General features: G+C 38.7%; 3 protein-coding genes across 9 annotated transcripts in view; 1 reads left to right on the top strand and 2 right to left on the bottom strand.

Annotated features, from left to right (window-relative positions):
• The first annotated feature begins 103 nt into the window (after positions 1-103).
• cfap96 (cilia and flagella associated protein 96) lies at positions 104-4,718 on the top strand. Of its 4 annotated transcripts, none has more exons than XM_084431265.1 (10): positions 104-200; positions 270-398; positions 487-612; positions 1,218-1,317; positions 2,450-2,669; positions 3,499-3,633; positions 3,717-3,792; positions 3,955-4,134; positions 4,217-4,389; positions 4,534-4,718. In XM_084431265.1, exons 4-10 carry the CDS (start codon positions 1,221-1,223, stop codon positions 4,583-4,585), a joined length of 933 nt encoding a protein of 310 aa, XP_084287391.1. In that variant the 5' UTR covers positions 104-200; positions 270-398; positions 487-612; positions 1,218-1,220; the 3' UTR covers positions 4,586-4,718. The 4 variants fall into 4 exon arrangements, with proteins under 4 accessions (XP_084287391.1, XP_084287392.1, XP_084287390.1 ...); XM_084431266.1 differs by having other exon boundaries at positions 113-192; positions 4,534-4,713; XM_084431264.1 differs by lacking the exons at positions 104-200; positions 270-398; positions 487-612 and adding an exon at positions 879-1,035 and having other exon boundaries at positions 4,534-4,713.
• Positions 3,220-15,394, bottom strand: pdlim3b (PDZ and LIM domain 3b). Of its 3 annotated transcripts, none has more exons than XM_084431261.1 (8): positions 14,864-15,376; positions 10,445-10,596; positions 9,936-10,020; positions 8,778-8,965; positions 7,966-8,148; positions 6,266-6,393; positions 5,889-6,000; positions 3,220-5,748 (listed from the first exon to the last, which is right to left on the bottom strand). In XM_084431261.1, exons 1-8 carry the CDS (start codon positions 14,954-14,956, stop codon positions 5,559-5,561), a joined length of 1,131 nt encoding a protein of 376 aa, XP_084287387.1. In that variant the 5' UTR covers positions 14,957-15,376; the 3' UTR covers positions 3,220-5,558. The 3 variants fall into 3 exon arrangements, with proteins under 3 accessions (XP_084287387.1, XP_084287389.1, XP_084287388.1); XM_084431262.1 differs by lacking the exon at positions 8,778-8,965 and adding an exon at positions 8,401-8,468 and having other exon boundaries at positions 4,512-5,748; XM_084431263.1 differs by lacking the exon at positions 7,966-8,148 and having other exon boundaries at positions 14,864-15,394.
• Positions 15,395-19,868: 4,474 nt separating this feature from the next.
• sorbs2b (sorbin and SH3 domain containing 2b) overlaps positions 19,869-25,599 on the bottom strand; it is a 52,614-nt gene continuing 46,883 nt past the window's right edge. The window contains exons 25-29 of one of the 2 annotated variants that reach the window (XM_084430756.1): positions 25,007-25,599; positions 24,034-24,180; positions 21,966-22,015; positions 21,709-21,815; positions 19,870-21,450 (exon numbers count right to left, since the gene is read on the bottom strand). The exon at positions 25,007-25,599 is cut by the window's right edge and continues 253 nt beyond it. In XM_084430756.1, the coding sequence (XP_084286882.1) occupies positions 21,389-21,450; positions 21,709-21,815; positions 21,966-22,015; positions 24,034-24,180; positions 25,007-25,599 (959 nt within the window). In that variant the 3' untranslated portion in view covers positions 19,870-21,388. Of the gene's footprint in view, positions 21,451-21,708; positions 21,816-21,965; positions 22,016-24,033; positions 24,181-25,006 lie in introns of both variants that reach the window. The other variant, XM_084430757.1, reaches the window with a different exon arrangement.

Below are 25,599 nucleotides of genomic sequence, written 5' to 3'. Positions count from 1 at the left end.
CTAGTGTATGCCTGATTCAGATAAGTAGTCATTGGAGACCGTAACGTGAAAACTGCTGTAGTTATGATGATGACTCACATGAGCTCTCCATATGTAGTGTGCCCCTCTGGGTGGGGCCGTTGCTGCACGCGGCCTCCAGGCTGAAGAACACCGACCGGCTGAAACGAAGAAAAGTTTACCGTTTAATCCAGCGTCAGTTAGTAAGCGTCACCTTGCATTTTAATCTCAGTTTTACTTTATTTTGGTTAATCTTAACGTTATGTTGACAGATGAACAACAGGGTCGGCTGCAGTACATGTGACAAACCCACATATGTGTACCCAGCTGAGCTCAAAGAGATGGTCCGATATGCCTTTCCAAAGGACGTCTGTGACTACGACGACCCCTGTCACGAAAATGTGAGAGCCCGATGAAGTTGATGCTCGTTCTTATAGATTTGCACTCAAATAGTCTATGGATAACACAACTGATTCACCTTTGTTGCAGGTTGTTGCCGTCACTATGGAAGACTTTAAAATGATGGAGTTCTCTTGTTCTGGAATGGATTTGCCAGTTAAACTGCAGTTGCAGTAGATCTAATGGTTCAGAATTGTGTTATGACCATAAAATAATGTAAGGTTTGATAATTTACTATGTTTAAAGTAGGCTAACTTTATATAGGCCTATGTAAATAGTTCGGTTTCCTTAAATAAATAGGCTTTTGTAATATTTTTTTTTCTAAACATTTGTTAATGTTATAATATAGCATAGCCTCATTTATTACCGCCAAGTGTGAGTTTGTGTTTCACTGCAAAACCTATCCTTTGCGTAACAGACTGTATGTGCAGGTGCATAAAATAGTATTTATCTTAAACGTTTTGTTGTAGCATTATTTGTTTAGTGTTTGTTGTTGTAAGAAAGTGAACGACTCTGACAGTCCAGCACTGAGCTGCTGGACACCATGGCAACGAATACACAACCTACACGAACAGTTAAGCAGTCGAGTTAGTTCTATTAGCCTACTGACTGTTTAACACAAGGCATACACAATTCGAGGTACGTATATATTGAGCCATATATAATAGTGAACGTATAATGCATACTGGTGTAGGTTATCTGCTAAATGCAATCATAGCGTGATGATCTGCATAAACTAGTTTGCACGGCTGCGCTCATGTTTCCACATTCAGATCTTTTTCTATTCCTTTTCTTCCATCTTAGTGTGTATCAAACTTTAGAAAATGACTTCAGAAGGGAAATCTGACATGGAGCGGATTGGCATCTTTAAAGAGTTGGGATACATCTCAATAGGGGACAAATATACACCTTTTATTTACCGTAAGTGTAACGAACATATTCAACTTTATTAACAGTTGGTGGCGCACAGGCGCAGTGTGAGTTTGTTGCGAAGAGCGCATTGACCACGGTAACTTGCTTCAAAATAAAAATGTTATGGTCACTAGGTACAAAAGCTGTTACTGGGGTGGTACCTTTTCGAAAGCTAAATGTTTAGTTACTAGTGTGTACACTTTAGGTAGGCTAACTTACTAATATGTACCTTTAAAGTAGGCCTAACAATATGCACTCTTTAGGATATGACCGCCTCAGTGACAGCTTTTGTAGGCCTACTTTTTTTTTTCTCTCTCTGAGTAAAATCTTAAATGAACGTGATATTTCCTAATGTATGTAGCTAATGTAAAATAATGTAGCTTTCACAGTCTGTAATTTTGTTTTTATTATTGTGACATATCAAATCACCACAGTTGTAACTTAGCCCCATAGTAATAGCCTTTTAGCAAACAGGTCACCATGCATGTCAATTTTTGTTGTTATCCGAGGAAACTGGCTAACGTACTTGTCACGCTTTTACTCCACTGCATATTTCTCAAGTCAGTTTCTGTAAAGGCACACATCATTTCAACCCGTTTTCACAGACATGGCTTAAGCCTGTAGTCCGACTAAAATGCATGTTTGAGCTGTTTCAACTGAAAGCAACTTGCACTGGTATCTTAAAATATGTCACTGCCATTGTTTTTTTCTGAATATGCACACCAAAAGTAATAGTTTTTTTTTTTTTTTTTTTTTTCTAAAGAACATTTATAAAAGCTGCTAAAATGTCTTAATTGAACTTAGGCCTAATCCTGACTTAATCTAAGACCTGTCAGTGAAAAAGAGTCATAAATCCCTGTTTCAGCACCATTTATTTTTGGCTTAAAAACTTGTGCTGAACGATCACAGTTCAGCTTTTTTAGTTAAAATAAATCAACCTTTAATATATAGTATGCTGCGTTGTCACTGTGACTGTATTGTGTTCATGTGTTCATTAAAAAATATGATGCTAGCAATACAGTACAATAAGCATTTTTGTATACAATGTAAGACACAGGATAATGTGACAGCTGCATAACATAGAAAAAATTAAATGGTTAATATGTAATGTGTGTGTAATGCACTTTGTTGTCGCTGAAAGGCCCATTTAATGACTCCGCATACAAGAACAAACAGATGCTACCAGGAGGATTTAAATCAAAGTCCGCGCTTCAGACGGGATACTTCGACACAGAGTTTAAGAGGATCTTTGAGAGAGAGGCGCTCACAGACCCTGTCAAAATAGCCAGACAATACAAGATACAACAGGCCAAAAAGAACATAGGCAAAGCCTTTCTTCCCAGTAACGGAGAAAAAAAAACGTAAGTCCTCCTTTCTTTCTGTGGTACACAACTTGTTTAATAAATAATTATATATATATATATATATATATATATAGTATTCAATGATAAACAATTGTGGAAATATAAGAATTAAAAATGTTTGTATTTGTAGTAGTAGTATTAGGCCTAACTGTTGTTGTGGCAATGGACTACAAGATATTACAGGGATAATTTCCCCTTAAAAACTGTCATAATTTTTCTCATTTTGTTGCAAATCTGTATGGCTTTCTTTCTTTGTGTTCAACAGAAGAAAGTCATACAGATTTGAGCGACATGAGGTTGAGTAAATGAAGACGAACTATCCCTCTAATATTCGGTAGCTTTATTGAACCTTGTAATAAAGTGTACCCCACTGGTATAAAGAATATCGAATATCGAAAGGTATATTGAATCTGTACAGTAAGGAGAACAAGGTTGAACCCAGGCCGAGATGTATATGTTTTGAGGCTATTTCATTAGTGTGACAATTGGCATGGTCCATTAAAATCTAAAGACATGAAAAAGACTCCAGAAACCTAGATTTTGTTTTGGACATGCTTTGTGCTTTTTAATGATGTGTTTGACCCGAAAACAAGATAAAATCCTCTGTTTTTCAAAAACAAGGATTTCACCATAATGCAATAGTTCAAAGCATCAAATGCAAACAGTCTTTTTCATGTGCATCTGAGAGAATGCAAAAATATATACTCAAAACCTGAGGAGTAATAGTGTTGTTTTCCCAATTTATACCAGAATAAAAAAACTGCCATACAGCTATTATTCCTAATATGGTCTTTGCAGTTGCTTAATAGTTTTCTCTGATTTGTAGATGTGGGATAGGCAGCTATTATGGGACAATTGGGGGTCCCATTCAAGCAATGAGCACCCTACAGATTCCAAGGAAACCAAACAAATCAGCTGGGAAAAACTTCTACACCAGTCCACCCAAGAAGGGAAGTTATGGGTAAGCAAATTACATTATCCTTTAATATGCAAGTGTCTGTGGTTTCGTGTCAGATGTAATGATTTGTCCCTGTTCTCTAATAGCTATCCTGACATCACTCTCTCCAAGACGGTGTCCTATTCCTCAGACCCATATGATCGAGCCAAGGAAATGCTAAAGGTATTTTTAGCTCTACCTAAATGAGATTTTTTTTTTTTATCAGGCTCCCAGGTCCTTGTTTTAATTAAGATAAGGCGTCCGCTGAGTGCCTGACAGTATAATTCAATGCAAGCATACGACTGTGTTCTCTTCCTCTAATGAGAGAGATAATTTGTTTACCAGCGTGAGATCATGTCACACAAATCCATGCTGAAAGGGGGAGCGTTTCGTTTGAACCTTCATCCAAATGAATGCTTTGACAGCAATCCTTACAAATTTGACAAACCTCTACCACCTCCAAAGAAGGCTGATGGGAAAAAACACTTTATGGTGCCCTTCAAACCAAGTTCACCCAGTAAAAAGGTACATAATATGCCTAAAAGGAGTTTTTTGTGGAGTATTATTTTGGTAGTATGCTGAGGTATTGTATTCTTATTTTCTGCAGAATGGAGGCATGAAAGCTGGAACATTTGACTCCTACCCCAGCTACTCTGCAGAACCCTATGGCACCAAAAAGACGAAATCATCGATGACAAATAAGGAAGGAAAGATATTTCACCCCTCCCCTGGTCCAAAGAGTACACCTGTCAAGAGCATCATCAGCCTCAATGTCAAAAAGTAAGCTGGGGTCCAGGACCAAGACACCCATATCACACTTCAAACTGTGCTTAATGCAATGATCATTAATATTAGTTGCTTACCACATTCCACAGGGAAAGACACTTGAGGCTCACAGTAATGTACTGTAACTTTATTTTGCAGGGCTGTGAACGGCACAAACTACAATCAAATCCTCTCAGTCATGGCATATTGAGAACTGCTCGATAAAAGAAATATTGCTTTTTTCTATTTCTTACACAGTTTGTGCACATTACCAAATACCTTGTACATAGATGATGGCGTATTTGAACCTGTATTAAAAGCAAAATTACCTCTCTTGCGTATTTTAAGAAAATGACCTTTCTTGCGTATTTTAAGAATAACTGAAACCTAGTATGATTGATGTGTTGAAATTTAGGATTTGATCTGCACAGATGCCTAATATGTAAAATCAGAAATGAGAGAGTTTACTCATGGCTTTTCAACAAGAACTAGATTACGGCCTTGAGAAAGAGATTACACCTGGCATTATTTTTTTTTGTATTTTTTTTTTTTACCACAAATGGTCAGTGCTAAATGCCCTTTTTGGGCTATATAACGCTTTATAATCATTACACTGAAACATACAAATGTAGTCAGAAATGCATGTTTTTGTGCATTTGTAGTGTAAACTCTATCTGTCCTAAATGTGTCCCGAACTGCAGTGAAGCAACCAAATATGCACCAGATGTGATTGTTCAGGGACAAGTTGTGAGAAAGCGCACCAAAGAAAGTGATTCAATCTTTGCTGCATTGTTCTAAAACATGCAGATTATTCAAAATAGCCGTTTTTATGCTCTTCCTTTCCTGCTTGTAAGTCACGTAAGCCACGTAACATGGATTTGTTCATAGTGGTCATGCCCTGCGCTCTGTTGTAGAGTGTGGGAGTGTCTCATCAAAATCTGAGCACAAGTAGACACAGAAGATCAATTTGAAGCGCATGTTTATACCAGGTGTAAACAGTAATGATATGATCACTTAAAATGCTGTGGTATACAGGGTCAAAAAGTTGCCTTGCGTTCTCTTTTATAAAATAATATGAAGTTTGAAGGTGCAAGCTCTATTCTTACACTAACCAGATAGGGCAAACAATACAAATTGTCTAAATTCAACTGTCAGTTGTGTGAGTTCTGAGTTTTTCCGTCCCTCTAAGCAGTGGGATATACAGTAACTAGATCATGTCCCTCAGGTGGGGTCATTCGCATTCGGGCATGGGCTTCACAGTACAACTGTCCCTCCACAAAAAAGTAGCCCTTCTGCTTCAAGTTCACACCACAGTCTGAGCACACGAAACAGGCTGGATGGCGGTACTTGTCCCGAGCTTTCACCACCGTTCCTCTGTAAGCCAGTTATAGAAACAGTTTCATTTAATGAAGTAGTTAAAATGCATGAACACAATTCAGTGTAGAAGAGTTTGGTAATATATTATCAAAGAAGACACCATTTGTGCGGTCTCATGCTGAATGCTGAATACTCACACAATGCCGGTGCCACATTTATCACAGAGAGGCAGCTTCTGCAGTGAGGATGTGGCCGCTTGTGGTTTTGACACTGGGGCTTTTACACTTCTCGTCACCATGGGCCTTGTGCCTGTCAGAATAATAAAGGAAAGAGGCTCAGATCCACTTCGGGAATGTGAAATGCTCCCTCATAAAAACTCATCTGAATCCAGACCATTAAAAGATCAGCAGGCTCTGACTGATGTCAGAAGCAGAATTGCTAAGGGATATTGAAGTCAAATTGAGGATAACTTTGACTTCTTCATCAGTGCTGCTAGCTGTAATTTCTGTCTTATGAATTCAACATTGCACCCTTCTAAAGACGGGTGGTGCTGTAATAAATAAAGGCAGCTCACCATCACTCTCGACATAGTCTTGCAGGGCCTTAAACGATCCAGACTGACGTGGTTCATGTGGCAGCGCATGGTCCTCTTGGAGCATACGGTATACATGGGATTCTTCAATGGATGTCAGAGGTTTAGGGCTGAAAACGGATAAAAGGCAGAAGCGCATAACGTTTGTCCATTCAGTGAAAATTACCATTCAATGTTGTATAAAAGTTTGGCAGTGCACATTATGAGTATTAATGGTATATTTTTTAATTTAACCGAAAATAAATGCCCCCGCACCCTTAGTGTTCAGCGCTCAGGTTTCACTCTCGCTCTAGCCGTTATCAGCGCGCTCTATGCTAGGGCTTAAACGGATCATAGTAGATCCGTAATCCGTACGGACCAGGCCCCATGGTTCGGCACTGGTGTTTTCTGGATTAATTGCTAAGTTTCACCATCAATTCGGTACTCGCTCACTATTATCTGCATGCACAGCACAGCCGCACACACCCGAAGGCCGTGCGTGATTCTTCTTTTGCATCTCTGTGCTCTTGAATGGACACATACACACAAACTTATGTCAAAATACCAGTCTCAGCAAATATTCTTGTAAACACAGTCGGTTATGTCTTAAATGAACGAAAAGAGATGAGAAAGAAATCGGATGTGCATCACTATATTAGATCCGTGCATTCGGTCTTAAAGTGACAGCAATCTATAAATACCTGCTGATAAGTCATTAATGTTAATCAAACAACAAAACACAGCTTTAACAAAGATTAACTTAATTTTTACAGTGAACACAATAATGTTTTTGTTTTTTTACATTTAGGCCTAATCATTACATGTCTGTACCGGAATTCAAACTTACTTTATTTGTAACTTTGTTATGCTGTGTTTAGTGTATTTGAACCCACCCACCCCTCTCCCAATTCAGTATCATTAAAATGACTGAATTTCATTAAAAAGTCTAATATTAATACAATTATACAAAAATAAGCAAATGTAAAAAACTAATTTTGGTTTTTGACAAAGCGCATCCAGAATTTTCAGCCCAGAATTTTTTATTTTGGTGCATCCCTAGAATTTTAGTTAAATGAATGTTCCAGATTTGAAACAAGTTAGCATTAACATGCTGTTGATTACCACAGTAAATTTTGACCTGTGATGTCTATGGGACAAGGCGTTCCAGAGGGTTTAATAGCAAAAACTGCAAAGCTCATATTTTTGTTATTCCATACAAAGACATATGTTGTTTAAATTGTAGGGCTGTCTAAATCGTTCTTTCCGCAGTGAGGTTACTGTATAAGTCGATGGACTTCTAGTTATATAGTAAAAGACACCGTGTTTTCTGGCTTTGTAGGAGGCTAACTGAAAAGTTAGCAAGCAATTTTATCACTCTAGTCTCATATGAACCCATAATGTTTGTATTATGTGCATTTATTTTAAATAATAGTTTTTTTTTTTCATCGAGCGTTATTAAACTTGATATTTTATGACTTTAATTACTGTAAACACAATTCATATTGAGCAAAACCTATTAATTGTGAAGAAATTTCCATGATTTAATATTTCCAGACCTGTAGAACATAACTGAAAGTGTTCCCCTTTTTTCATCTGTAGGAACCCTGTTAACCAGGTTTTTTTAATTTTTTTATGCTTACTGTATCAGCATGAGCTGGTAGATTTGTGTAAAGCAAGCAAGATGGAAACAAAGCTCTGGTTACCTGGGCGATGCCTGACTGACTACAGTGGACATCTGAGCCTGCTGCAGTGTGTTTGAAACATTGTCTGCTGAGTATAATGCAATAGGGGAGTTATACTGTGCAGAGGGAGATGCCTTGGACCCAGCCGATGGGGTGCCAGGCATCTGAGCTACATTCCCCATCAGCGTCTGGGATGTACTGTCACTGGAGTTGTGTAAGGTCAGTGTATAATAGCCAGATGAACCAAACCAGGAAGCAATCAAATCAAAGGTGCCACATAGAGGAAACAGAAAATGACAAACAAGACAGAAAAGAATGGAAGAAGTAGTTAGAGATGTACATAGAGCTTCAGTATATAATGCGCTTCTGCGATATAATACATCAGAAAGTTTGTCCTAATTCTACTGTGCTTATGTGACCATAATGACTACATGCAGGGTGCTTTTGTCTAATGACCTCCTTTGGCTTGCAGTTGTGAAGGGCTTTGGTCTGACATTAAACTTGTGTTCGAAGTAATCAACGTCCTGTAAGACATAAGAGTGAAGATGTTAATAGACAGGTGAAAGGAGCAAAAGTCCTCCAAGATCCAACACTGCAGGCCCAAATGTGGATATTCGTCTGCTATAGCGTATTAGTATTCAGCATTAAATAAGGGATTGGCCTTTCTTAACATCTTTCTATCATCATTTTCTATCCAAATGCTTATATTCAGGCTGCAGGAAGTCTTGTGAGGACTTCTGGCGTGTGTTAGTGGTAAGTGGACAGCCGGTCTACAGCGAGCAGAGGGAAGTGTCTTAGTCCATATGGCTGGGGTGATCCAAGTTGGCACTCACCCCTCAGGCTTTTCATGCACCAGACCCCGGATCTGTCCTTGCAGGGCGTCCTGGATGTTATCTTGAGAGTAGAGGCCTATGGGAGTGTTGTAGGCGGAGCTCACCACCTGTGTTTTGTCATCCAGACTGGCGGCAGCCACAAAGGGCTGTGCTCTTCTGTTATGACCTGTGCCAATAGGTTTATACTCCTGCATGTGTAGGACAGATGGACACACTACATACTTAAAGCCCCACACAAACACCACATTCTCCAGATATGTCCTTTTGTTAAAGACGCTTAACTTCTCGAAACATTTTTAATGGTTGCATATTTTTTCATTTAAATCTGGCAAATTATATGCGTTTGCGTGGATGTGTGCATGTGCGTTTGTGTTTGTGGCTTTACTTTAAGTTATATTGTGTTGGACAAGGACAAATCTACTTTTGGCCAAACAAAACATAGCAGACTTGCACAATTTGTAAAGGGATACTTCACCTAAAAATGAAAATCCTCTCATCATTTACTCACCCTCGTGCTGTTCCAGACGTATATGACTTACTTTCTTCTTTGGATCACAGAGATTTTTTGAAAAATAACCCATTTCTGTCAGTCCATATAATGCAAGTGGATGCTTGGAACCCTCAAAGTTGACACTTCAAAAACCACGAAAAACAAACACGACAGTAATCCATATGACCCTACTTGATGATGCAATGTCTTCTGCAGTGAAATGATAGGTGTGAGTGAGAAACATACTAATATTTAAACCTTTTTAAACTATAAACCAGCTTTCGGCCTACTGTCATATGTGGGTTCATGAGTTCCCCCTTTATGTAAACACCAGCACATTATGAAACTCATGCGAGAAGTGATTCGGAAGCACAAAGGACCGTCAGTTCTTGCGCGAGTGCTTCACAATGCATTTGCATCAATATTAGAATTTTTCACACACACCTATCTTCGTTTGTGTTATACATGAGAGAGAAAGGCATATACATCTGGGACAGCACGAGTAAATGAGACCATTTTCATTTTTGGGTGGAGCATCTCTTTAACATGCCTCATGCACTCTAGCATTTCTTTAAAACAATAAAAAGTCTTTAAGTATCCATTTTATTGCTGCATGTTATAAGCAGATACAAATAATGAGCTGTGCATTATCTTCCAAGTGCACTTACTTGCTTCTCTGCCTCCAAATTGATTTTGAATGGGTTTACTTTCCCCTCTTCTACAACCTGAGGTGACCACATTTTAGTTTCTGGCCTGCAACACATAATGCATACAGTTAGACACGATGTACTCGCCTCCTGTGAAACTGTAAAAAAAGATCAAAGAGCACTAAGAGGTGGGGGTTGGGGTGGGGGTGGGGGGGGGTCATTACTGGGCAACAGGACCATGACCTCTTCTAGATAGTAAAGTAACGTCAACAGTCTGGCATGTACAAGCCAGGTGGTTTATAGGAGGGTATTAATCACAGAGGAAAGACACATTCATCGTTGTCATAAATAAGGCTCTGTGGGTACTGATGGACACTTTCATAGCAAGGGGTAAAGACAAATTCTTTTGGGACTCCTGCTTACAGTTCTCTGTAACTTTAAAGGGAGGTGAGAGAAAATGATATAAAGTTGTTGAAAGACGCCTAACGCTGTTTGTAACACTATCCTTTAATGAGAAAAGCTCATGGTACCTCTCTATCTTGAGGAAAAGCTGATTGGTGGAGTCTTTGATCTGGTTCTGAGCTTCAGCGTGAGTCACACCGTCTGTGGACACTCCCTGGATGGCCAGGATGATGTCTCCGGGACACAGGTTGACCCGAGATGCCTTACTGCCTGGAGTCACCTGAAAGCAAGAACCGTTTTTGTTTTTAGTGAATTAATAATTCAGGATTTTATATATATATATGAGTGGGGGAGGTTTCACTGCATTGTGTTTTCAGAGTATTGAACCTTGAACCTTGAAGATGGTATACACGTTTTTCAAAACCAAGAAACCAAAATGAATAGAACATTTCTTAGACTTAGATAAAAAATCGTACTGCTTTAAATTATTCCTTTTATTATGATCTCATTTCAATGTCCCCTAGATTCAATGTAAACAGGGGTGGTTTAGGATCGTGTCCGCTCAGGACAATGGGCTTCTACATCACTTTGGATAAATATGCTAAATGGTTCTCTTTTTTTTTTACTGTAGAAACAAAGATTTGAAAGCATTCAGATTCTTAAGATCAGATGTGAACCTTCTTTTAAAGTCACAGTAATTTTCCAGCAAACCATGGAACAGTTTAGACCTAAACAGAAAGTGACAGGGGTAGAAACAATCTGTTGACCCTCTGGTTTAGAAGTGGACTAAAAATAGCACGGCGTGGATATGTCAGTCAAGGCCGTGTATCGCCCTCGGGGGGAACACAGTCAGGCCTATTGGTGGTTGATGATCTGACTGTTCTGGCATTCACCCTGCAGCCCGGTGTTTCTCTACCATCTCCTTCCATCATGCTCTCTTTCATTAATGGACGCTGACATCATTCCTTACTCCTCTCATCACTGACGGCTCATTTTCTTAGGTATTCTCATCGTCCCCCTAGTCGTTTATCTCATCACCTCGTCCTGTGTGCAGGTCTCGTTCTATATGCCTCCTCCTGACTCAGCTGCTCTATTATATCCCAATACCGCTGACCTTCTTCTTTTTAGGTCTGCCTCTCAAGAGGGGAAGATTTATACCAGGTCAAGTCATGCCAGTTATTTAAGACCAGAGGGTTTTAGTTTTCCATCATAAGTGCTTAATGTCATGAAGATTTGTGATGTTTTATTCCGAATGCATAATTTATTGACTGATGAAGCTAGCAGTGATTAAGCCTGTTTCCTGTCAAATAACAGTCACTGTGTAATATTTCATTTCCTGACGCCTTTGTGTACACAACAAAATCATCTTTGTCCGCCTGTATTTTCCAGAGAGAATACATCTTTGATGATGTCATGTAAGAGACATTGATCTCTGGCCATATTTAAGGCAACAAACAAAAAAAACTAGGCTTTATTTCCTCTGTAGACATCTATTATCGAGGCGTCGGCAGAAGGGTTGACTGTGAAGAAATAAGCACCCAAATTGTTCAGAATGGACACAATGAAAATGAGATTGTTCCCTTGACACTACTCAAACAAATGGAGGATGTGTTTGGCTCAAAAACAAAGACACTCTGTTTAATAGATGGAAACAAAAGGAGCTATGAACTGAGATGAAACCATCGAGTGACTGGTATCTGAGCTTCAGTATAAACAGAAACATGAATATAACAGTTTTAGCTATGCAGCACCTGTGCAGAAAAATCCCCAAGGTGACACAAACCCACAAGAGAAGCATGTAAGGGCAAGCTGAGCATTAGACATTATGTTCAGAGCAACATCAGGCAGAATAAATTAAAGGGATAGTTCACCTAAAAAATTAAATGTATTTACCCTCATGTCATTCCAAAGCCATGATTTCCTTCAGTTAAAAAGGGGTCCTCTGACTTTCATTGTATGGACAAAAAAAAAGAGTTTTTTTAAAGTATCTTCTTTTTTTGTAACACAGCTATTCCTTTAATTTTTTTCTGCTGACTGAACCAACATGGAAACTGACACGAGGGTGATTAAATGATAAAATGGAAAAAGCTCAAGGTTGATGCTCAACCATGAACTATCCCCATCATGCCCTTTAGCACAACACTAAAGCCCAGGTTGTTCCAGGGGGAATGTCCCAGTAATAAATGTACTGTGTCGCTTTCGGTAAAGTATCTGCTCAATGACTGGATTTAGTCATTTACATTTTTAATTCAGCAGTATAATTTAGACAGTCTGATTTGGCTTCTCATAAAAGCCCCATCTGTGCTGGCATGCCCCCATCAATAGAGGCTAATGTTACTCGAATAAGAACATCAGGGCTCAGAGAATGAGAAAAGAACCACCTTGCTGGCATCAATACGTGTATGATTACAGACAGCGGTTATACAAAGAAACCACACATATTCTGCATTAGTCATCAGTGTTTCTCCGCTTGAAAACATGATATATTTAGCTTTCAGGTTCTGGGTATTGACGTACACAAAAATAAGAAACGCTCATTCTAATCCATTTAAAATATGTTTGAGCTGGTTTTATTGTTTTCATTTGAAATCAAATCCAATGCCATTTTCACGAGGATGGAAGTTATTAGCAAGGAATGTTAAATAAACCTGATTGGTTTATTTTAAGAATGACATCATTCTGTTCAGCTGAGACTTCACATTTAGTTCACCTGGAATTTTATTTTCCCGCTAATGTGGCCAAAACCAGTGATGCATAAAAAAAAAAAAATATATATATATATATATATATATATATTTGGACGTTTCATGGTGATAACTTTGTATTATCTTGGAATACCATGGTATATTAATAAGGGAATACCATAGTATATTAATAAGTTAATAATTGAAAAACCATTATACCATCTTATACAGCACTGTGCTATGCATCCAACCACATTCTTTTTCTTCCGTTTTTTTTTTCAATTCAGATTTCGTAAGACCTGCAGTTCTGCTTCTAATCAGGGAGTATGAAGACAGTCATTTTTACGACGACCTCTCTGTTCTCCACTGCATTTTTTCCCACAATTTATGGTGAATGTCAGAACTGGCTTTCGTAAGTATAAGAATATACTTGAATGTCATGATCAAAGAGCTGCTGTTGATGAGACTGAGCCACTAATCAAACTGCTACATTCCACACATCAGAACGCAGCACTGTTCAGACACAGGCCTGGATAAGAGACAAAAGTCATTATGTAGATGCTGTGTAGCTACAATACATAGCATTTTCCCCAGTCAGACTCCCAACAGATTTCTGAGAAGGAGAGAGTTAGACGAGACTGCTTGCACCATGTTTCTGAATCAGGGAAAGTAGTAGTTTTATTCTGGTGTAGCCTTATGGGATCCTCTTAGCCTTCACCAAAACTGTGCAGTTGCAGAGCATAAATCTAGCATGCCATTGTACCTGTCTCTTATTCAGTTCAAAATAATTACATATATGAAATGGCACGCTTTCACCACCATCCAGGTGATCTAGTGTCAGGCATTTATGAACAATCCTAGTGGATAAGAGGTCTGTTATGGTGCTGACATTGTAACTTACATTAAAGAGATTGTTCAATTCATCTCTCACATGGGTGCTGTTAACCTTTGACCTCTTCTTTTACCACAAATGTTCAGACTTCATTGGCTGTTTAAAATATTTTTGGACTAACAGCTTCGCGATTCATTCAGACAACAGGTGTAGAGATCCCCTCTGGAGCCTGTGTGTGTGTGTGTGTGTGTGTGTGTGTGTGTGTGTGTGTGTGTGCATGTGTTAGTAGCTAAGAGAAAATGCCTCGCAGTCATTTTTGCAAATTAAAAATACAGTCAAATCAGTGATATTGTGAAATATTATTACAATTTAAAATAATGTTTTTTTTTAAATATATTTTAAAATGTAATTTATTCCTGTGATGCAAAGCTGTATTTTCAGCATCATTACTTTTGTCTTGTGTCACATGATCCTTCAGAAAGCACTCTGAGCTGATTTGCTCAAGAAACATTTCAATGTTGAAAAAACAGTTGTGCTGCTTAATATTTTTGTGGAAACCGTGATGCATTTTTTTTTTTTTTCATGATATATTAATGAAAGTTCAAAAGAACAGCATTTGTTTGAAATAAAAATCTTGTAACAATTTAAATGATCACTTTTGATCAATGCATCCTTGCTGAATGTAAGTATTCATTTTTTTAAATGCACTACTAGAAAAAGTCACATAATAACATATGTGAGTCAATATAACAAACATAGAAAGTCTCTATTGGGAAATGATTCCCTGACAACCAAAGATGTTTCTAAAAATGAATGTCAGTTTGAACTTGTGACTCTAAAAATATTTCTCTGAAATGTTTCTCACTGTCCTCCTCAGTAACATCTAAAGTAAGGTCCTGGGAATGTTTTTTATGATCCACCCACTGGTTTCTCATGCCCACGGCGGTGTTACCCAGCACATCAAAAGCATCATTATATCTTGAGTGGATTGTGTGAAGCAACAGAGACTTTAGCCAAAGGCTTTCACTTACCCGAGTAATGGTCAGCGGCTGGTTGAAATCTTTGCCTCCTGAAAGGCGAAATCCCCAAGGCGCTGGCCCGTCCAGTACCACGTTCTGTGGCATTTCTGTCTTGTTCTGTTTAGTCTCTTTCTCAAAGTTGAACTTGGTTCTTCAGTGCAGACTATCCTTATTGGCGAGAGATCTGCAGGAAGAAGAGAATGATCAGCTCTATCCCTCCTACCCTGGACGAATTGCTCACCCTACCACGACTGGAAGCCAGTGCCTGTCTCTGAATCCCTTTTAAGCATGAGTGTGGGATTAGGAGAGTGAATGAAAGAAAGATGATGCCAGGATGCCACTCCTCTTGTGAGGTCATAGGGTAGACTGAGAAACTGAGGGTTCAAACTCTCTCCCCACCTCCTTCAGATCCAAACCTTAACTCTTAGCTGTTCAATAACTAAAATCTCCCTTCACTCTGTCATCACCCTGTGTGCTGTCTAGACTTTTCTTTCCTTACCGCTGGCCAGACACCTGTGCCTGAATGAGAGGAGAACTCGTCATGAAGTTAAGGCTGAGCGTTGAGTCAGAGCCTTTGCTGTCGATGAGCAGATTGAGCTATTTACAGAGCACAATAACAAAACCATATCATGTCATATTTTTATATCAACACAGCACTTTTTTAAACATCTCCTCTTAGGAATGTAAACAATTTTAATAGCACAGCCACATAAGGGAACAACTGTGTGGATTTCAGTCCAAGTGATAATTCTCTCATACAAGAAAAAAACAAAAAACAAAAAATGCCTTAAGGCCCCTTCACACCAAGGATGATAACTACAAAGATAATGATATAGTTCTAAAAATCGTTCTCAATATTAAAGAATAGCAGAGTTCACACCACAGCTACGATATCGGCTCAGAGAAACGAAATCGAATCACTTTCAGAACGATACAAAATATTGACAGCCAATCAGAATCCATTCTGCTGTAACGAGCTCGAGCATTTAAAGGTCCCATTGCATGAAAATGTCACTTTATGAGGTTTCTTAACCTTAAAGCTACACTGTGTAGGATTTTCTCCCATCTAGCGGTGAAATTGTTTATGACTACCAACTGAATATTACTTTCTAGCCCCTCCCATTCTGAGGGCGTTTTAACTCCTACGGTGGCCGTATTATTTCAAATCTTCCGGCAGTCGCGAGTAATCTCCCCCTCGCATTCGTCACGGTGCCACTGAGTGTAAAAACGCGAAAGGCGAAGCTTGAATTTCCAGGTATGTCCCTCTTTGGCTACTGTATTTTTAAGATGGAGGTGCAACATGGCTGCCGCCGTTCGAGCGACTCGCTCGTATGTATTCTAAATGGCAGATTCTACGCTTACGAGAATACTTGATTAGTTGGTAGAAGTAATTACACATTAATGAGCACATATCATTTTGAAAGAACAAAGTGTTTTTTGCTAAGAATCAACTTAAAAAATTACACAGTGTAGCTTTAAAGTCCACGTGAACCGGAAGTTGCAAACGACTTTTCTCCAGTGCTGTGATGTATTTCCCAGTGAAAAGGAATATTGAACAGAGGGCAGGGTTTTACTCTAGCGCTCCTCCTCTCCATCTCTCGCTCATTACAGACTAACGATTTGAGGGGAGTGGTTAAGCGTTTCCCAAACCAAGCCGTCAAACCTACGTCATCAGAGAAGGAACGCCATTCCAGACCGGAAGTAACTTTTCAAACTTTGATTAAAGATTACGACGGCAAACAATTTTTTTCTGTGTATTAACTTGCACGGATTAATTGTTCACCACAAGACTAGTAATATGCGCTAACAAAGTAAATAGGGTCAATTTTGATTTCAGTTGGACTTTAATATGAGTTTCCCTAGCCTGCCTATGGTCCCCCAGTGGCTAGACATTTTGATGGGTGTAAACCAAGCCCTGGGTATTTTTGAGAAAATGAAAGCTCAGACAGGCGAATCTAGAAATCTTCCCCTTATGTCGTCATAAGGGGAAAGGTTACCTCCCCTTTCTCTTCTTTGCCCACAAACAGAATTTGGCCAGCCCATGAGAAAATCAAATGAGCTGCGCAAGCGGGATATAGATTTTTCCTCGACATCATGGCTTGCAAACGAGCGAAGCATGGCAGTTGCTCAGTGTTTGGATGTAGAAATTAACACAAAAGTATTTTTTTAGTTCCTTCATCCGAGCCTTTGAAGAACCAGTGGGTTATGTGAATTTCTGATGTGTAATTGTTCAAGTTCAGACAGATAATCTTTCTCTCAAAGTCGTTCAATACTGTTTATGCATCAGTAAATCAAGCCAGTGACTAAACGATCAACTTCACGTCGTTTCTCTTAGTAGGATGAAAATAATCGTACTTAAACTGTGATTAGGCCTAATATATATACAGAAAGCGATCAAAGAACAATCCCTTTCCAGTCGCCCAAGCTGTCAATCACACAGCGCGAGTTTATCTGGACACTTACCAAAACTCGTTATGAAATCAATGACGCTGTTACGCTGCACAACGAAGCTCTTACTGTACTTACCTCATGTTTGCATTGGTGAAATCATTAGTGAGAGTGCAGAAACTGCATTGCAATGATAAGATCTTCTTTCATGCAATCAACAAGCTGTCATCTGCTCAATGCTCATCACTGCAACCTTTTTATGTGATGGGATGGAATATCTAAATACTTTAAAAAACTTCTCACGATCCGTTAATCCCGATAGCTGTAATAGTAAAAGTTTTCGAGAGAGTTCCACGTGTAATGCTAGATATTTCATATGCAAGCATGTCAGCCAGTCACAGCAGTGGGCATTTACACTGAAGTCTCACAGCAGACACACCCCTTCAAACAGAGTGTTCAAATCAGAGGCTAAAATCAGGCTAGGAGATATGCCTTTTATTTCTAAATTATAACAACTTTTGATCTAAAAATATATACTAACGTTATAAGGGCACCCCAGGAAACATTCTAAAATAATAAAATAATCCATGCAATGGGACCTTTAAAGTCCGCTGGTGTGGACGCTAGTTATCTATAGTTATCATTCTTGGTGTGTGGATGGACCTTTTAATGTTTAGGGTGGTTACAACTTACAGCCAAATAATATCATTGTAATTTGCTTTGGATGATTAAACATTAGGACAAAGTGGCATGTGCAAATAAATGACCTTTTCTTCAAACTAACTTTTCGCAATTACTGTTACCAACTGGTGTTTTTTAGGTGATTTTTTTATCGCATATACAGAGTTCTCTTCAACTTCACACTAGCACAGTACAAGTGAAGTTCACCACATTGATATCTAATAACGTCTGACAAACAGATGTAAGTTAAATCTGGTTCAGAACTCGATCTTAAATGCCACGGTGCTGCTTTTCAATAGCTTTTCGACTTTATGTAAATGCATAAGGCATCATCTAGAGCATGCGCACCAGTCAGGTTTATTTAAAACATTTTATTCTTTTAATAAAAAAAATTCTATATTTGCAAATGTAGGTTTTCCTGTAAAAAAAAAAACTCAAGAAAGAAATAGAACATTATATTGACTCATACGATTTTTTTAATGAAGCTAAGATCTACATCAAACCCATCTAGTGAGCAATTGTTTGTTACATTTATAATGGTCTTTTCTTGATTTAAAAAAACAAAAACAAAAAACATTGCAGGTAGGCATTCATGAAGTAAGTGTCCAAATAGCCTACTTTGATTAACAGCCAAGTAGCCAAACCTTTGGATGCCATTCATTATTTCAGAGCTGCCATAAGGAGTGTTTCTATTCATCAGTAGGCCTACTGCGACACAGGCACCCCATCAAAAAAATATGTCCCCATATTTTGGCACTCATGAATATGGATTTTGCAAACATTTCAAAATTTAAAATAGGTCCAGCCCCTGGCTGTCGTCATGTTTATTATGCGAAATACAGGCACATGCTCACGATGCTTGTTTCCAAAGTAAAGTTTATGTAGCCTAACAGCACAGAGAGGACTGTGTACTGTATGTGGCACTGGAGTGGCCTGTGTGCTCTTCATTTGAAGGCCAAACATTCTAGCTTGAGAGCACTTGTATTGTAGGCTTGAACAGCTCCTTGTTTGGTGTGCCAGGGAAGGGCTATTTGTCATGGCCTGAGCTACATCAAATCTACGAAACCAGAACACCAGAAAATCCTTCTCTAACCCAAGTCATCACTTTGTGTACCTTCTAGTAATTAAAAGGACAGGCCATCCAAACATTTTAATTCTGTCATTTACTCACCCTCACGTTGTTCCAAAAGTCAAGGGGGTTTAACTTTGAAATGACATGAGAGTGAGTAAATTATGATTTTGGGCCAACAGAATGGCTTGGATGTTAACGAGGTTTGAGCTCTGTTCCCAGATATTTATATCAGAGAGCGTGTGAGATTTTGCTCCAGTAAAAACAAATGCGGGAAAAGCACAAAGTCTAGACAGAAACCCCTGCCTCCTGTGAGTGAGCTGGGTGGCTCTGGTTCTTTCTCTGGGACAGAAACTCAGACAGGCTCTCCACTGACCCTCTGTTTACTGTGTCCCCATGGCAGCAGGAGGGACAACTCCAGGACACGATGTGGCTGTTTATAGACTGGACGGTCTGCAGGGACTAGATTGCTAGCAGAAGGATGATGTCCAGGATGGCACAATTATCCTTACGGAGACTGTGAATCCCACTAAGAAAATATATGACTTTATTTATGTACTTTTGCACAGAGAAAGAAAAGACAAAGAAAGACTTTAAAAACATTGATTGCTTTTTACTTTTTGGAGAGTCTAATTATATATATATATATATATATATATATATATATATATTTATTTTAAATGGGTAGACATGTTGATTTACCAGCAGCAATAGTTTAGCACTTTGCATGTCATGTCTTTATATAATTCAGTGATGTGATATTCTATCTATTCTTGACCGGTGAAATTAGTCCATTTTTATCCAATCAGAATCCATCACACACTCTAGCACCAAATGTTCAATGCCAGAATTATACTAGGTTTAAATGAATGAACATATCACAGTGTTCTGTACTTTATAAACATTTGTTTCTGAAACATGCATTATTAAAAATGGAACAAGTATCCATGTTATCACATAAATGACGTAGTAGAGTTATGCACCAGGAACAGCCCAGTTAACTTCACTTCTGATCAGCTAGTGCTTAAGAATGGAAGACTGGGTGACAGCTCAGAGCCAGGTGGAAATATTGCTCTGTACAACCATACGCATCTCTTAATAAATTCTCATACTGGTACAATAATGAGTTTGCACTGACAAGCAGTTCTTTATGAAACAACATGCGCAGGATGTTACTGGTACATTAAGCATAGTGACAACACAGAGACTGCATAATTCCATGAGGTATAATATTGCCTAAATTACATGTATTATTGGTTCATGTTTCTATTGACTGACACATTTACATTTCTTGCTTTACCGACTGGAATAAAACTGTTAGTCATACAGTCTCACAGGAAGATTGAACATTTGAATGTGAGAGTGTACTCACTGTGCTGAACAGATCAAAGACATAGAAAGTGAACAAATAACAATATATTAAGTATATCATAATGAAAAATGTTTGCTGAATGATCAAATAAACAAAAATAGATTTTCACGTACATTTCCTCACTCAAATTGAACCAATTTGAAGAATCGGAAGACGACATATACAAAATACATGGCTGCCAATTGCAGTTTAGTAATTATGACATCATGTGCTCCTCTTATTGGCCATAAATAGATTACAGTGTGTAAACCAAAAGTGATGTGCAAGGTCACCCAACACAGAAATATTTAGTATAGGCAGTAGAGACATTAATAAGAGTCAGTTTACGACGGTTAACATGCCCACTTTTGCCAAAACGGCTTTTGTAAGGGATACTGCATTCTTAAAAACATTCTTTCTCTCTTTAGATTGAAAAACATCAAAAATATTTTTCTCTTATCTGTAAAATCCTTCAAATGCTTAAAGGAATGTCTGGAGGAAGAACATAGAGCCCTAGAAAACCGGAGGTCATTCTTCTGACTAAAAACATACATGTTGGCAGGAATGGTTAATATCCACAGCCTGACGCAAACATGACACTGCAATACTGTTTAATCTATACGGTCTAGATCAGATCAGACATCAGGTCCAGTGTACAGAAGGGCACCAGTAGATCATTCCTCACCTGTATTTCACCCTTCCAATGAAGATAAACAGGGCACTTGAGTACTCATATTGTTGAAATTCATCAGCTTAACTAGACGGTAAGCGTACTGATTTTATCAACTATGAGAAAAATGTAGGCAACCAAATGTTTTAAAGCATTTACTGAAACTCCTAATTAACATAATGGTTTCAACATATTTAAGCCAAATTACATGAATGGTGCAATAACCCCCTTCAAGCCCATTGGCTTCTGTTTCCATCAGTCCAACAGGTTGATGACTGGAACATGTCATGCTGTTTCCAGCAGGAAGCTGTAGGTGACATTGTCCATCTCTCCTCAGTATATGTATGACCATCAGAGATGTGTATTAGAAGAGTCCATTTATAGCCGCTTCACATAGTTCCCAGGAAAGGTTCCGAAAAATTTGGTTCTCCTGCACGTTCCTAAAAAAAAATTATATAGAATGAGACGGACATAAAAATGTATCTATCTAATATCTAAGTGTACATTATTGGGTAAAACAATATTTTAGTATGAATCCCTCTATTTATTTATCCATAAATCCACTGGCCATTTTTGACAGTATTATAATTTTTTTGTTGGAGAATAGCGCCAGCTAGTGGCAAACAAGTGAACATCACTAAAACACTCCTTGTGTAGTAACAAGCAACATTATTAAAAATGAGAGTTTACAGTCTTACCCACAAACCATCCATCATCACACTTCTCCATGACGTCAACAACATCCCCCTCCTTCAGTTCCAGCTCATCTTCATTTCGTGGCATGTAGTTATACAGGGCTTGAAATCTGCAAGAGGAAAGGCTCTTTAAGTAGGTTATATTAAGTAATATACTGGCCAAATCCCAAAATGAAGTAATGTTACCATAAAACAATATTTTACATTAAATGTATGCACTGGTGAAGAAAAACATGGAGAAAAAGACTTGAGATACTCACGCTTCTCCAACACCTTGAAGCGGATCATGAACATATGCTTGTCTTTGGGACTGAAAAAGAGGAACCATGAAAGGGCATTTAAATGTTTCCGTCTCTCATTCTGCTGTATCTGATGCTGAGAACACTGTGAGTTCCACTGTGCTCAATGAGAACCATTAATGCAAAGCCTGAGGCCAGACCTGGATCAGCTGTGTATCTGAACTATGTTCATGATCAAACCCACAAACGTGATTAAATACAGATTTAAAAAAAGAGTAATTGCTTTTTTGTCAAATACGTATGAGATCCAGGACTACCGGGGCTCAAATTCAGGGTTTCTAAGCCATCAAACAACACATTTTCTAAAATGTGTTTATGGATTTAGAAACGGTTGAGAAATGCCTTAAATCCTGAAAACGAGGACTGTACTCCCCTTTTTTGGAAGGAAATGTGGGGAATAGGCTGCTTGCCTGGCCCTGGGGAGTACACCTTGTTTAAGCTGTGTACACAGGAAAGATCATTGGGACATTCCCAAGAGTAATCCAGACACCCCAAACAATCTCAATACAGTACATGGCTTAAACCAATGCTGCATGAGCAAGCCAATCTCTTCAGCTGCTTTGAGCCACACAAAAAGAAAATCCAAAATCCACTGTTTGTGATCCAAGAAGTCATGGACATGCAGGAAAAACACTTTCAGACACATTTCCACATGCAGAACAAACAAAATGTTATCACTCTACAGCACTGTTAGGAATTAAATGTTATTCTCTTGACCACAAAATGCACTAATGCATAAACAGACAAGGCCATGGTGTTAAGAGTATCCCTCATTCATGACTCAGCATTCCTCCATATTGTACTGTATGTTGAATATTACTGCATACTGAAGCATCATGTGACCAGACACTGACAAAAATATATAATATGGCAGTTTATACTCTATCATAATATTATTATATCCAGCTATAGCAGCAAAAATGGAAAGAATTGCACTTAAATCAGTGAATTCCCAGGTCAAATACAGTGAATGACATTATGCGTTGTGCAGGGATACTTTGAAATGAGAGAAAACCGAATTTCCCTTGAGTCACACAAGGTGCACATACTCCCTACCCTATGAGACGGTGACAAGTTTTGACCTCTAACAGGCGATCCGCAGGACCTCCTAGACATCACAGGGCTACGAGGGGGCTTACCAACAACCATAACATCACGCCTTAACACAGACTGAAAGAACCAGAACCAGGAGAAGCTGAAATGAGGGTTATGTGCAGTCATATACAAACACAAGTTACAAAAATATACACTACCGTTCAAAAGTTTGGGGTCAGTAAGATAAAACTCAGTAAATTGATTGAAAATGACAGTAAAGACTTTTACATTGCTGCAAAAAAAATCTATTTAACTTAATGTTAATCAGAGTCCTGAAAATATATTGTGGTTTTCACAAAAATATTAAGCAGCACAACTTTTTTCAACATTGATAATCATAAGAAATGAAATAAATATGACCTTGGTGAGCATAAGAGACTTTTTTCACAAACATTAATCTTACCAACCTCGACTTTTGATATGATTGGTAATCTATATATTAAATAAATGGATTAACATTAATGAGTGAATATACTTTATTTTTGGTCTAAATGTCTCATCATTTACTCAGTTGCCCAACCATCCATAATGAGCGCTGCTTGTTTGTTTGTTACCTCCCATGCCAGTGGACAGAGCTAACAGGGGAAGGCATATAAAGAAAATTTAAAGGAGTAGTGAATTTAAAAGGGTTGGGTGATTTAAATATGTCTACAACCTACTAATAATTATGATTCTAGCTTCCCATGTAACTGAAATAATTTACTGCATGCCAAACATATGAACTACATTGTTTTGAGAATTATTTATGAATCGTGCACACTGTGGTGCAATAAATCTTTCATGGAAATACATACTGCAAGGATTATGTGCTTTAAGTTATATAGGTCACTTTAATAGGGAATGTTAGTGTCTGTATTACGGAGTGGCAAGACTAAAGGGCAGGGTAGAGGATGATTAGCACTACGACAGTCACTAGCAAGCAGCTTGTCTTTACCTTGACCTTTGGGGAGCGGAGGTCCTGTCGAGAGAACAGTTTGGCAGAGAGAGGGGGTGACTGTGAAACCCCAGGCAATGGGGGGGTGTAGCGCGGGGAAGGGGGAGAGTACTTAGCCGATGAGGGCTGTGTGAACTGCAATGATATCTGTGAGGACAGGGGAGGGAGAGACATATGGAGAGGCATTCTGGGAAACTTCACCCTGCTAATGTGGAGACTAAAACAGCTATACATGCTAAAGATATGTTTGCAATTCTCTATAGATGCTTCAGGGTTTAAAGGTGAAGTGTGCATTTTTTTCTGCCATTAACGTCACCAAAAAGAACTGCAAAAATGATGATCATTGAAATTAATACGAATCTGAGCACTTCACCCATCTTCCATTGTTTGTTCCGAAATCATTGAATTTAAAGGGATAGTTCACCCAAAAATGTAAATTGAAGAACACATAGAGTGCATCATCTATGGTAAAACCAGACGCTTGTGTGTGCGTCACATGCATGTCGCGCAACAACAAACCTCATTGAATCTCGTGCAACACGCATATGTTTTGTGCTCTATGTGTGTGTCGATCATTGTTTAGATGTTAAATCTGTTCAGCATATAAAATGATCATATCTTTTCAAGACTTGGATCAAACGCTCAATTCCTATGGATTCATTTCACAACACCTTTATGACCTTTTTTAGATATTCTAAGGTTTGGTTACCTGGACTTTCAATGGGAGGCACAGAAACCTCTCAGGTTTCATTAAAAAAAATCTTAATTTGTTTTCTGAAGATTCATTTATGATCTTATGGGTTTAGAGTTATGGGGATGGAACAATATGTGGTTGACCAGATGATGACAGAATTAAAATTTTTGGGTGAACTAACCTTTAATATTTGGTCATCTAAAACATTACACTCTTCTCCTTTAAGGAAATTTATTTTGGCTTTTCATTTGGGCAGTATAACCACACTGCAAGCACTACCTCAATATCTGAACCCTCACTCTGGGCGGGTTGTACTGGAGCAAACGTATTTGATGTCAGGGGTTCATTTAAGAAGCTGTTGTCTTCTTTCGGCTCTTCCTCTATAAACAGTCTGGGTAGCGTTTCCATTATATCTGGTTCCTGGCAATAAAATCCCTCCTCTTCTTCGAACGTGCCCTTTGATTGGCTGGCTTTAATGATTGAAACTAACTCCTCACATATATCATCCTCAGGTTCTTTTGATGGCAGAATATCCAATGGGGATTCGTGGGCGTCAAAAACAACCAAGTCAATAGGGCTACGCAATTTAGGGGAGTCTGTCTGACCGGGTTTATAATGGTAATCTGAGAACAACTGCAGTTCCTTCTCGGGTAAATCAGATTTTTGACTGGAGAGGATCTCTATGACACTGCCAGACCTGGGGCTGGCGTCAAATGAGGGTGAGGTGGGCGAAGGAGTGAAGGAGGTGGAGGTTAGATAAGGTTGAGGTGACAGGCTGGGTTCGGGGGACATGTAAGACTTTGGGGAGGAGATGGGAATGAAGTGGCCCTCTTTGAGCGCAGGAGTGAAGTTGCGAGGAGTGAGGGCGGGAG

Source organism: Rutilus rutilus (assembly GCF_951802725.1).
Source record: "Rutilus rutilus genome assembly, chromosome: 14".
Classification (NCBI taxonomy): domain Eukaryota; kingdom Metazoa; phylum Chordata; class Actinopteri; order Cypriniformes; family Leuciscidae; genus Rutilus; species Rutilus rutilus.
The sequence above is the reverse complement of the archived record's forward strand: the minus strand, read 5'-3'. Positions and strand labels throughout refer to the sequence as shown.